General features: G+C 33.7%; 1 protein-coding gene across 7 annotated transcripts in view; it reads right to left on the reverse strand.

Annotated features, from left to right (window-relative positions):
- The window catches only part of AGPS (alkylglycerone phosphate synthase), a 126,041-nt gene that overhangs the window by 75,586 nt on the left and 38,040 nt on the right, over window positions 1-12,415 (reverse strand). For all 7 annotated transcript variants that reach the window (XR_014079397.1, XR_014079396.1, XR_014079395.1 and 4 more), the window contains exons 3-8: window positions 11,059-11,149; window positions 8,661-8,781; window positions 8,491-8,565; window positions 6,952-7,023; window positions 5,468-5,547; window positions 4,165-4,245 (exon numbers count right to left, since the gene is read on the reverse strand). Coding sequence is in view for 4 of the 7 variants with exons in the window: in XM_081579591.1 (XP_081435717.1) it covers window positions 4,165-4,245; window positions 5,468-5,547; window positions 6,952-7,023; window positions 8,491-8,565; window positions 8,661-8,781; window positions 11,059-11,149 (520 nt within the window). In the remaining 3 variants the exon portion in view is untranslated. The remainder of the gene's footprint in view (window positions 1-4,164; window positions 4,246-5,467; window positions 5,548-6,951; window positions 7,024-8,490; window positions 8,566-8,660; window positions 8,782-11,058; window positions 11,150-12,415) is intronic.

The following is a 12,415-nucleotide window of genomic DNA, read 5'->3' on the forward strand; positions in this document are numbered from 1 at the left end:
CATATGGAATTTATAATCACTTCAAAAAATTTCTTTTTTAAAAAAAGTCTCTTGGGATTGTATCAATTCTATACATCAATTTGGGGAGAACCAATAATACTACTAAATCTTCTGACCCATGAAACTGGTAAAGCTTTAGGTTTATTTTAAGTCTGTTTATTTCTCTCAGCTGGGTCTTGTGGTTTTTAGTATTCAAGTATTTCATATCTTTTAAAAAATTTTTAATATATTTATTTGACTGCTCTGGGTCTTAGTTGCATCATGCCAGGTCGTCAATCTTCACTGCAGCATGTGGAATCTACTTCTGTGACCAAGGATTGAATCCCAGCTCCCTGTATTGGGAGCATGGGTTTTAACCACTGGACCACCAGAGAAGTTCCAGTATTTCATATTTTTAATAGATTTGTCCTTAAGTATTATATATATATATTTTATAATATAAGGAAGGAAGGAAGGGAAGTCGCTCAGTATTTTATAAGTAGTATTTTAAAAGTTTCCAATTTCTGATTTTTTATTAGCACACAGAAATAAAATTGATTTGTGTGTATAGCTTTTACATCTAGCAATCTTATTAAATTTACTAACTAGTTCTAGAAGTTTTAGCTCTCATTAGATTTACTACATAGATGATCATGTCCTTTGTGAATAAAGACAATTTTACTTTTTCCTTTCCAATTTGTATGCCTTTATTTCTTACTTTAAAAAATTTAGACAGTTTTACTGAGGTTTTTACACCCCACCTCTGTAAAAAAAATAGGATATGTGCTTTGATTTAAATAAAATTATAGGATATTTAAACAAACCTACAGTGACAAAAAGCATATCAGAGATTGACAGGGATATGGTAAAGATGAGATGGAGAGAAATATAAAGAGGTCAAGAGGAAACTTTTGGGGTTGGTTGGTGCATGTGTTCTACATCTTGATTACAGTAATGGTTTCATGCTTGTAGTCATATACCAAACATTATCAAGTTGCACATTTTAAATGACTGCAATTTACTGTGTGACAATTATATCTCAATGAACTATTATAAAACAAAATAAAAGAAAATGACTCAAGCTGTCCAAAGAATTGAACTATCACTACCTGGGATTGAGAAGGCTACAGAATAAGCAAAAAGTGGAAGGAAAACTGAAATTCAATTTTTAAAATACTGAGTTTAAAATGTCTATTACATATACAAGTGGAGATGTCAACTAAGCAAGTGGATATGCAAGTCTAGAATTCAAGAAAGAAGTCTGAGGTGATACAAATATTGGAGTATGGCATTAGAAGGAACATTTAAAATCAGCTATGCTTGAATGACGGAGAAGGCAATAGCACCCCACTCCAGTACTCTTGCCTGGAAAATCCCATGGATGGAGGAGCCTGGTAGGCTGCAGTTCATGGGGTCGCAAGAATCGGACACGACTGAGCGACTTCACTTTCACTTTTCACTTTCATGCACTGGAGAAGGAAATGGCAACCCACTCCAGTATTCTTGCCTGGAGAATCCCAGGGACGGGGGAGTCTGGTGGGCTGCCATCTATGGGGTCGCACAGAGTTGGACACGACTGAAGCGACTTAGCAGCAGCATGCTTGAATGAATTGAATGAAGCAAACAGTACTCAATAAAAATTAGTGAAATAAATAAAAGTTCTAAATAAATAAAAGTTTACATTATTAACTTATTTCATCTCAACAAAAACTTTATGAAACAGGAATCATTATTTACATTTTATAGATAAAGAAATTGAGGCATAGAGAAATGCATCCAGAGGTGGGGAAAATCATAAGTCATTATCCCCAGACTACTAACTAGTAAAATTAAGTAGCCAAAGAATTAATAAATGTAGAAACAAATTCCCCAAATCTATAACTGACATTTAGTGACCTCCTTTAAATTTCACACATATTAAAATCAATGTAATTTACAAGTTAAAAAGACGAAAATCTGTGCTACCCAACTATTATATTTGTGTCATTTAAAAACTTCTAGAACGAAAAAGCAGCAAGTTTTAAGTTAGTTACCTCAGCTGAAGAAGAAACTGAAGGATACAGAAGCATAAGTGAGGAAGAACCTGAACTAGGATCAATACAGCTGTAGAAACTATATTAAAGTCTACCAGAGGCAAAAAGAAATGTTCTATGTTGGCATTTAAGGAAATGAACTAGTAAGTAAAATATTAAAAGTTCCTAGTCTAGTAAAATGTCATTTAAATTTCAAGGAAATATGTTCCTTGAATTTTAATTCTAACCTTTAAAAAAAATCTTGGAAAGGTTAAAATACTACATCAAATGATGAAATAAAGGATATAAAAATTATAGACATGAAAGGCCATCCTTTGTTAAAAAAAAAAAAAAAACTGCTGTGTTGATAATGCCTCTCAGAGTAACAGAAGATTAAACAGGTACTTTTACAATTTTTTTCATTAAATGCTATTATTCAACCCATGAAGTTCATTATAAAGTATAATAATTAACAAATCTAATTACCTTGAATTTATAAAACCTTGACTTACTGAAGGTCTTTAATGCCTCAATGAATATGTTCAATTTTATCTAGTTCTCTGTACCTTAGTGCATTAAATTAAAAAAAAGAAAGATGAAAGTTTAATAATTTTTTTCAAAGCCTTTCATCCATAATTGATCACTGGACAACACACTCCAGTATTCTTACTGGGATAATCCCATGGACAGAGGAGCCTGGCAGGCTACAGTCGATAGGGTTGCAAAGAGTCAAACATGACTGAACGACTGAGCACGCACACACACACACACACCAACTGCCTTCAACTCTTTACCATGAGATAAGGAAAAAGATAATAAAGAGAAGAATCAACAAGCACGTCACATCTCTATGTTCTGTTAAAAGACAGGAAGGAGGGAGTTTCTGTAATCCAAACTGAACAAAACATTCAGTTCATCATCAGCAAATTGGACTTTCTAATTTTGCTTGCAAAAGCTGTGTTACAATTATCTTGACCATATTTTAAAGGGCTGAAGGAACCAATACATTTTAACAATGACCTGCTTAGAATCCATGAAGAGAACCTCAAGTTTCCTAAAATTCATTAGGATCCCAAAAGTACTATAAGGACCCTAAGAGTTTCATGAGATAAGCAGTTTTCAGTAAAATTATTCACTGAAAATTTCAGTGAATAGCGAATACCAACCAACTGATCAAATTTATTAATTTCTGAAAATTCTATGTCCAACTTACTCTATTTTGCTCCATTTTTACTACTTTATTTCAAGTTGCTATCAGCTCTTACCCAAATTACTGCAGCAGCCACTTTATCTGCCTTTATGTGTCCATCCATCCTCCACATAGTAGCATACAAGAACTATCTGAGTACAAAGTTAAAGTTCAAACTTTATGATCTACCTCTTCGTGTCGTCCTGGCTTCATCCTCCACCACTACCATATGTATGAAAGAAAGTGAAAGTCGCTCAGTCGTGTCCGACTCTTTGCGACCCCAGTCCGACTTTTTGCAACCCCATGGACTGTCTAGTCCATGGAATTCTCCAGACCAGAATACTGGAGTGGGTAGCCTTTCCCTTCTCCGGGGGATCTTCCTGACCCAGGGATCGAACCCAGGTCTCCTGCATTGCATGCAGATTCTTTACCAGCTGAACCACAAGGGAAGCCCAACTGTATGTATACTAACCCAGAATACAAACACCAAGAATGTGTGTTCTCAGATATACACAGACTAGATCTTAGCCGTACTCAGCTACCTGCAGATCCCCTCAAGCAACAGCTGGCTATAAAGCTTCCACACATGCTGCTTCCTCTGACTGGATTGTTCTCCCCACCCTCATAATTCCTTTTCACTGATTTATCCTGAAGTTTCATTTTAAATGCCAAGCTCTCTGTGATACCTTCTTCAACTCCTTCCCTTTGAACCTCATTTAATGAGCCTTAACATCCCACATTTAGCCTTCTTCTAGCAATTCTGATTGAGTTATATTGTCTCTTTACCTAATTTTCTGTCATAATATAATATAAGCTTTCCAAGGGTAAGAGATGGGTGTCTTATTTACTACGCAGTTCACAGCATCTAGTTCAATACCTGACCCAAAACAGAAACTGAAAAAATCTCAGTCAGTGAACATATTGTGAAAGGTACTTTTTTTCAAAGGGGACACATAGTGGTTTTGAAAATCTTAAATAACATACCTGTCTTTCCAATTCTTGTCCTGTTATGCCAGCCTCTACATGAGCTGTCAGATTGTTCTCATCAACCCAGAGGATACGATTCTGTTGCAAAAGAAGAAAGAAGTCTCACCTCCATGTAACAGACACTTTCTCAGGAAATACAGCTTCCTAACTCAAAGCAGCAACTGACAAGATAAGAAATTAAGTAGCGGTAGTCTGACATGACTGAGCGACTGGACTGAACTGAACTGACCCACACTAGAAAGCTCCACTTGTCCCTGACTATACAACATCACAGAGATAGTAACACAGGCAGTATATTGCACAGGAGTTGGTTTAGAACACAGACACTCATAAAAGGAGGAAGAAGGTTTCAGATTAAATGAGACTAAAAGAAACCACCAAAAGCTAACGTGGACCTTGTCTGAATTCCTATTCATACAATCAACTATAAAATAAAGACAGTTTTGAGATAACTGGAAAACGAATGTGGACTGGATACTAAATGACATAAGAATTTACTTTTAATTTTGTCAGAAGTGATAACATAGTGAGAAAATGTCCTTTTTAAAAGAAATACACAGAAATATTTGGTGTAAAGTAGTATGCATCAGGATTTGCTTTAAAAATAGTAGAGGAAAAAAGATAAAGTCAATATGACAAAATGTAAATAATTATTTAGAGACTAAAAATATTATTCTCTCAACATTGATGCTTAAAAATTTCAATGAAATCATAAATATTAAAGTTTTTATTATAATAGAGGATTATAGAAGCAGGAATACTGTTGACTATATGAAGATCAAGTTCATACCCAAACTAAAACTTTAAAATAGCACAAGGGCCAACTCTTAGACCATAATGAACCAAAATTTCAAAAAATAATCTTAAAATGTATTAGTTCCTTTACTAATTTTAAGTTAATCTTAAAATTAATTAGCCCCTCTGTTCTTCCAAAAGCAAAATGCAACAGCATTAGTAAAAATTTGAGAAACAAGTAAGTTTTGATGACTCAAATTAACATTAACTAATATTATTTGTTTTTTAACAATACAAATCAGGTCATCTATTGTATCACAATTTCAATCCATGCTTCTCAAATTGTCAATTTCGTATGTCAATTTGGTAGAATTCATCAAAGTATATGACTAAGTAAGAGTGAACTTAGCTTTTTGAGATCTGAAAACAAAGATAAAATATAATGATGAAACAAATTTTAAACAAAATGGACAATATACCTTTTTAAAAACAACTAAGATTGAGCCATAGAGAAAACTTTTAAAACCAAACACTATCTTCAAACACATCTTAAGTTATCATATACCATTTGTGAAGTGTCCAAAGAAATAATTGTTCTTGTCTCATCTGCAGGACACATCAGGCCATACGAAACACTTGTTCCTCCTGCCAAAATAGAAGACAATAACTATGCTTAAATATTATTTTTTAGCTACATCATCTAGGGAAAATTCCTAATACAAAGTATACAAATAGGCCCACTAGGAAAAATACCTATTTCTACTTTGCAAAATGTAATTGGCAAATACTAACACACTAAAAGTAAACTCACCTTTATTTTATGGTGCATGCCAAAATGAAGAAATATTATGGAGCTGAAAGCAATGGGACATGGCTCCATCCCTTGGGCACACTCAAGTGAAGCCCCTAACAATTTGTGGAACTCCAAAAACATAATTAGAGAAGTTCTAAGCTAATGATTACTGTGGAGAGACAGCATAAAAGAAAAAAATACCCATCCTATACTAGAGACACCATTATCTCCTTTCTATCATATTTATGAGATTCACTTATCATTTAAAATACTATCTTATATTCCCATACAAAAAGACCTCAATAAATTAGAACATATTCCTTAACATTTGTTGTCAAAGGAAAAATGCTTTCTTGATAACAGTATAGAACAATATAGTATTCTCAATTCTTAACCAGATCTGTATAATCATATAGCAGAATAAACTTTTAATTGGTACTTTCATATGTTTTGAACAGAATACACGTGGAAGTCACCTTGACACAAGGTAAGAATTATATGGGGTGTTTACCTACAAGGTTCAGCTTAATTTTTCAAGGTATGATAATATTAAGAACATGGCTGTGACCAGTGACCACTATTTCTTGTCCAAGTCATTTGAAATCAGAACACTATTCATTAAAAGTGGCACTGTAATGCCTTTTGTACGTGAATTCAAAGGAAGTATCAGCTGAAGAAGGTGTCTGGAACTTATGATGTGTAGGGGTCCCATTTCCATTCCATTAATGCCAATTCAGTCAGTGAAGGCAACCTCCTTTGGCTTGTGGAAGTTGTTAAAACAATATGGTTGATGAATGATCAAAAGAGATTAAATTTGCCTTAAAATGTAAAATAATGTTAATTTTCAGTATTAAAAGATATTATTCATTTGGTTATCACTGTCCTGGTTGATCTTTTACATATGCATATCCCTCCTCAAAGATTTATGCTGGGTATCGTTAGTCTTTGAAAAAATAATAGTCTCTCCATTAAGATAAAGGTTAGAAAGTAATTACTAAAGAAGGAACATTTTCTTATTTAGGCAGTAAGTCAGAGCTTCAGTTAGAATCCATATGGGAAAGAAGCCATGAACTAGGGTAAATCGTATCTTAAACAGTTTAGGTAGATCTACTGAGAACAGAAATGAGCAGCATAAGCCAATTTTTCAGGATAACCATATCACAACTATAAGAATGCTTGTTTTTAGTGGGAATGCACAAATATTTAAAATAGAACAACTTTACATCACATTAAAATTCGAAAGGCACAATACCTACCACCAATTGGTATGATACAAAGGTTATATTTGCACGCTAGATTCACAATCTTAACTACATCATCATGACATGCTGTTGAAAAAAGGGAAAATAAATTAATCCCGAACATGAAAAAAATCTGGGTAATACTGCAATACAAGGGTCTAAAGCACAATACAACTTCTTCATTTATTCACTCAGGAACACATTAAATCACTAACCTAAAACTATTTTTTATCTTTAACTTTTCATTTTTAAATAATTTTATACATTTTGCAGTTTAAATATCTACACAGCATACACACATACACACATATATGGTGTGTAGATATTCAAACTGCAAGATGAGAAAGCCACCTCCACTGTATGGAATACGACATTGTCTCAAATTGCCTTACTGTCTCAAAACTTGCCCTCATGCAAGGAAAACTTTGAACTTTATTACCCAATGGAAATTTACATTAAAGTTTATCAGAGACCTCAGTGAAATGACAACATGTTGGGAAACAAACTATTCCCAAGAAGTCCTTATACTGAAAGAGTCAACCGAACAAAATTTTGATTTAGGCACCAATACACTACTCAAACAGATTATTTTCTTCCTGTGTATGTCAACCTCCTTCCTACCACAAAATTAAAGCAGGATTTTTCCCTCAGATACTCCATGAAAAGGAAAAAGATCATATCTAAGAACTAAAAGTCCATACATGAGGTAATTTTTTGAAAAATAAAACACTCTATATACTCCTTCTATGGAGTCTGGAGAGAAAAAATGGATGAGAAGATGAGCAGAACTTCTTACAAGTTAATTATGGACAATAAGGGGCAATATACTTATTCAGCTTTAAATTTTCTGCTACAAGAGATGGATATAAAGATCATACATATAAATATAGGGCCTAGTCATCAGTAAGTGGAGGAGGCAATAGCAACCCACTCCACTACTCTTGCCTGGAAAATCCCATGGACAGAGGAGCCTGGTAGGCTGCAGTCCATGGGGTCGCACAGAGTCGGACACGACTGAAACAACTTAGCAGCAGCAGCAGTCATCAGTAAGAGCAAAATAACAGCAGAAAGCTCATCCACCTTCCATCTCAAGTCAAATCCCTAAATGAAATTATTTTCTCAAAATTTAACTATTTATATCAAAGACAATATCTATATTAAATAACTTGCTTCATTATTCTGAACACCATTAGTTCTTAGCCCGCAAGTTGATATCAACAAACCATCTTAACTAAAAGTTTCTATGCATCTGAATATATCATTGATTGATAATAATTTTATTAAGCTTCCAAATTAGCCAAAAATATATTTTTCTACTGACTTTTTAAAAGGATATGTACATATTAAATGAAGATTTAGTTATCAACAACAAAATTAATCATTAAAACCATTCAGTATGATCATATTAAGAATTATATGACCTTCAGTAAACTCTAAAAATATAGCTATCTATATTTTTACAGCTCATATGTTTAAAAGTAATATTTCCAACACTAAATTTACTTAAACTTTAACAATACTAAATTAATAATACAAAGAAAAACAGGAACTTACTTGGCCATAAAACTATATCAGGAATTCTCTGAAACATTCCTTCCCTGAGCAAAAATATCTCATGAAGACAATGACCTGTTTTGTGGTTTACAAAAGAAAATGTAAAAGCATCTTAAATTAAAGGAAATTTAAAACTTAAAACTAAATTGGATTTATATGAAGTTGCTTACCATGAGCTCTAAATACTCGATCATCTGCTTCTTGTGAATATGAAATATTAGTTTCTTTAAGGTCATGAAGAAAATCTTCACTTACAATAGAAGGAGGTGTATCACTAGGATTTAAGGATGCCTAGAAAATAAAATTGGTTTTTTTGACTTATTCTAGAAAGTAAAAATTAGAAATGTTACAGAGAAGTGACTATAAAACATGAATTTTTTTTTACATCTGAACTAGGACAGAAGCATAGAAAAATAATAAATAATACACATGGAAACCAACTCTGTGACAGTAACCAATTACAAATGGTCTGAAAAAACCACATTCTGTAACATAAGTTATAAGAGCCTTATGTTTTCTCTTTTGTTTCTATGTCCCACCTTTTCATTATTTCTAAAGTCTACAATTAAGGGGACTTCCCTGGCAGTACAGTGGTTAAGACTCCATGCTTTCACTGCAGGGGGCATAGGTTCAATCCTTGATCAGGGAACTAATAAGTAAGATCCCCTATGCCACATGGTGTGGTCAAAAACAAACAAATATAATAAAAATAAAGATTACAATTAAGATAGCAAAGTCTCAAATCTTCAATCTTAAACTAGGGAGACTGGGATATAGATAGTTAACTTCTGCATTATCTACATTTCATCTGTAGATAAAATTTATCATTTCAGAATGATCAGCAAAAAGCCTCCCAATAAGAAGTAAACCCATTTCTATAGGCCTGCTTTAAAACTCACAACATAAACTTGATATTTAATTGCAACTAACAAGTAACTTGAAAAGTAAATCTTCAACTTTAAAGCTATGTGACATTGGCTCACCCAGCTTCTTTGAGGCTTGGTTTCAACTATTAAATGAGATTATAGCCATCAAATTTATACAACTGCCAAAAGGAAGGAGAGTTAAATGTGGTAATTTTTGTGAAAAGCACCTATTACCATGCCTAGCATATAGGAAGAGTTCTACAAATGAGTAACCAAATCAAATCTGTTATGCTAAAAAAGCTATGGTATAGTATTTGGAAAAAATAAAATATAAGAATATGTAAAGAAAAATATTTACATAGCCTTTAAATATCTTATTAATGTGCTATATTTAATATTCAATTATATAATAAATATTTCTTGTGCTTGTGCTATAGGACCCTGGTGATACAGCAGTGAGTTAAACACGAAAAATTTTAAAACTCTTGACCTCATGGAATTAACCTACAGTGCAAAGAAATGACCAAAAGAACCCTGATAAAACATACAGATAACTAATTTTGTTAAGTTACTGAAAATTGAAATGGCTTAAAACAGAAAAAAAGAAGTGCATGTAAAACTGGTAAAATTTCTGAATATGATACATAGATTGTATCAGTGTCAAAAAAAAAAAGTAAAATAAATAGTCAAAACACAGAAAGAAAAGATGGTTATTTTGAGACATTAGTCTGTCATCTTCTCAGTTAGCCAGCTCTCTTAATAAGGTCGCATTCCTTGCCTCAAAAAAAAAAAAAAAAAAAATTAAGGAAATAGAGATTTTGTAAAGAAAGGTTAAAAGAATTTGGTTTGGGAGAGGTAGGAATTAGATGTTTAGTCTAATTAAGTACAAGAATAAAATGTAACTGTGGACTTATAAATAAACAAAACACTCACTAAATACCTACAGTCCTTAATAATATGTTGAATATAGTGGATAATATAGTATAAATCATAGCCTCTGCTCTTATGGAAGTTATACACAAAGGGATATACAGAATACTATACCATAGTAAGTAATAAATAATAAACATTATAATTATATAAAGAAATGCTGTTTCATTATTTTAATACATATACAGTTTAAAGGTTTTTAACTCCCCTGTCAGAAAAGTGATACTACAAGAGCAAACTAAAATTCTCTATCACTCATATCTTAATCAAAATTCTATTTTCAATCTTTAAATATTCTAAATGTTTTGATAGTAATATAATATTACATTTTTATTTTAAATTATTCTATATAAATCTAGATTACTGTCAGTTCATTACAAAATGTAAAAATAACAACAACTTATACTTTGGTAACAAAGTGCTCTCACAGAATTAATTCATCTGAACTTAACTACTACTTGTGTGTGACACATAGAACTGACATGAAACTCTCATTTCTCCTATTAAGATAACTGAGGCTCACAGAGTTTAAAAGTTTGAGGAAAATCTCAAGATAAAAGCTGAGATTAGGCTCTATATCTGTGACGCTAAAAAAACAAAGAAAAACACACCCCTACAAAGTCTAGCAAGGCCAATCAAACTAACAAAAAGAAGGACAAATATATTAAAGCAACTGTAACAAATTATAAAGATAAGTTTAATTAATTTGGGATTAACCACACATATACACACACTCAGTTAAGAATATTATTAATTGTTTTTATTTGCTTACTTTAGAGGTAGTTTTATGCTCCACATTTACTCCAAGGGTATTTTGGATCCACTCTCTAAAAGTTGGCAATATCATGCCACTAAGAGGGTACCTAAGGTAAAAAGAAATAAAACATTACAGCAAAGTATCTTCATGTAAATTCAAATCTTAGATTCTGTTTCTAGCAGAGGTCAAGTAGTAGCTATCAAACCAACCCTCCCACATATAATGATAAGCTCTGGAAAAAAACAAAACAAAACCTAATTATTTGAGGACAGTATAGATAGCCCAATGATAGACAAAAATAAGGGGTAAGAAGAAAACAGCACCACATAAGTTTCCAGTTTCAACAGGTTTTAGCCTAAGGGAAAGCTCCAGCACACAGAGTATCACAGAAAGAATAAAGAATGCAACAATGCAAAGTGAAGTCGCTCAGTCGTGTCCAACTCTTTGAGACCCCATGGACTGTAGCTTACCACGCTCCTCCATCCATGGGATTTTCCAGGCAAGAATACTGGAGTGGGTTGCCATTTACTTCTCTAGGAGATCTTCCTGGCCCAGGGACTGAACCCAGGTCTCCCACTTTGTAGGCAGACGCTTTACCGTCTGAGCCACCAGGGAAGTCAAGAATGCAAAAACCCTAGATTATTCCTGGCTTAAAGAACCACTGAATGGTGTTTGCAGTAAACACAGCATCTGGGAAGAGCACAGAAAAATCACCCAAATCCAGGAGTAGAGAGGGACTTGTATATAAACTCTGTCCAAATGTCTGGTTGACCTTGAATAACAAGTGTATGCTGCTAAGTCGCTTCAGTCGTGTCTGACTCTGTGCGACCCCATAGACGGCTGCACACCAGGCTCCCCCGTCACTGGGATTCTCCAGGCAAGAACACTGGAGTGGGTTGCCATTTCCTTCTCCAGTACATGAAAGTGAAAAGTGAAAGTGAAGTTGCTCAGTCGTGTCCAACTCTTAGCGATCCCATGGACTGCAGCCTACCAGGCTCTTCCGTCCATGGGATTTTCCAGGCAAGAGTACTGGAGTGGGGTGCCATTAAGCAGCCCAGTTAAGCTTGAAAGAACTGAATACATAATTCAGCTGCTCACCATCACAGGAGTAAACCTGAGTTAAGTCAAGTTAATTGCTTGGTTTTTTTTTTTTTTTTTTTTTAAATAAATTTATTTATTTTAGTTGGGGGCTAATTACTTTACAATATTGTAATAGTTTTTGCCATACATTGACATGAATCAGCCATGGGTTTACATGTGTTCCCCTTCCCGGACCCCCCACCCACCTCCCTCCCCATCCCATCCTTCTGGATCATCCCATTGCCCCGGCCCTGAGCCCTTGTCACATGCATCGAACATGGAATGGTGCTCT

The sequence above is a fragment of the Giraffa tippelskirchi genome, chromosome 3 (genome assembly GCF_054371585.1).
Source record: "Giraffa tippelskirchi isolate mGirTip1 chromosome 3, T2T-mGirTip1v1.2.pri, whole genome shotgun sequence".
NCBI classification, from domain to species: domain Eukaryota; kingdom Metazoa; phylum Chordata; class Mammalia; order Artiodactyla; family Giraffidae; genus Giraffa; species Giraffa tippelskirchi.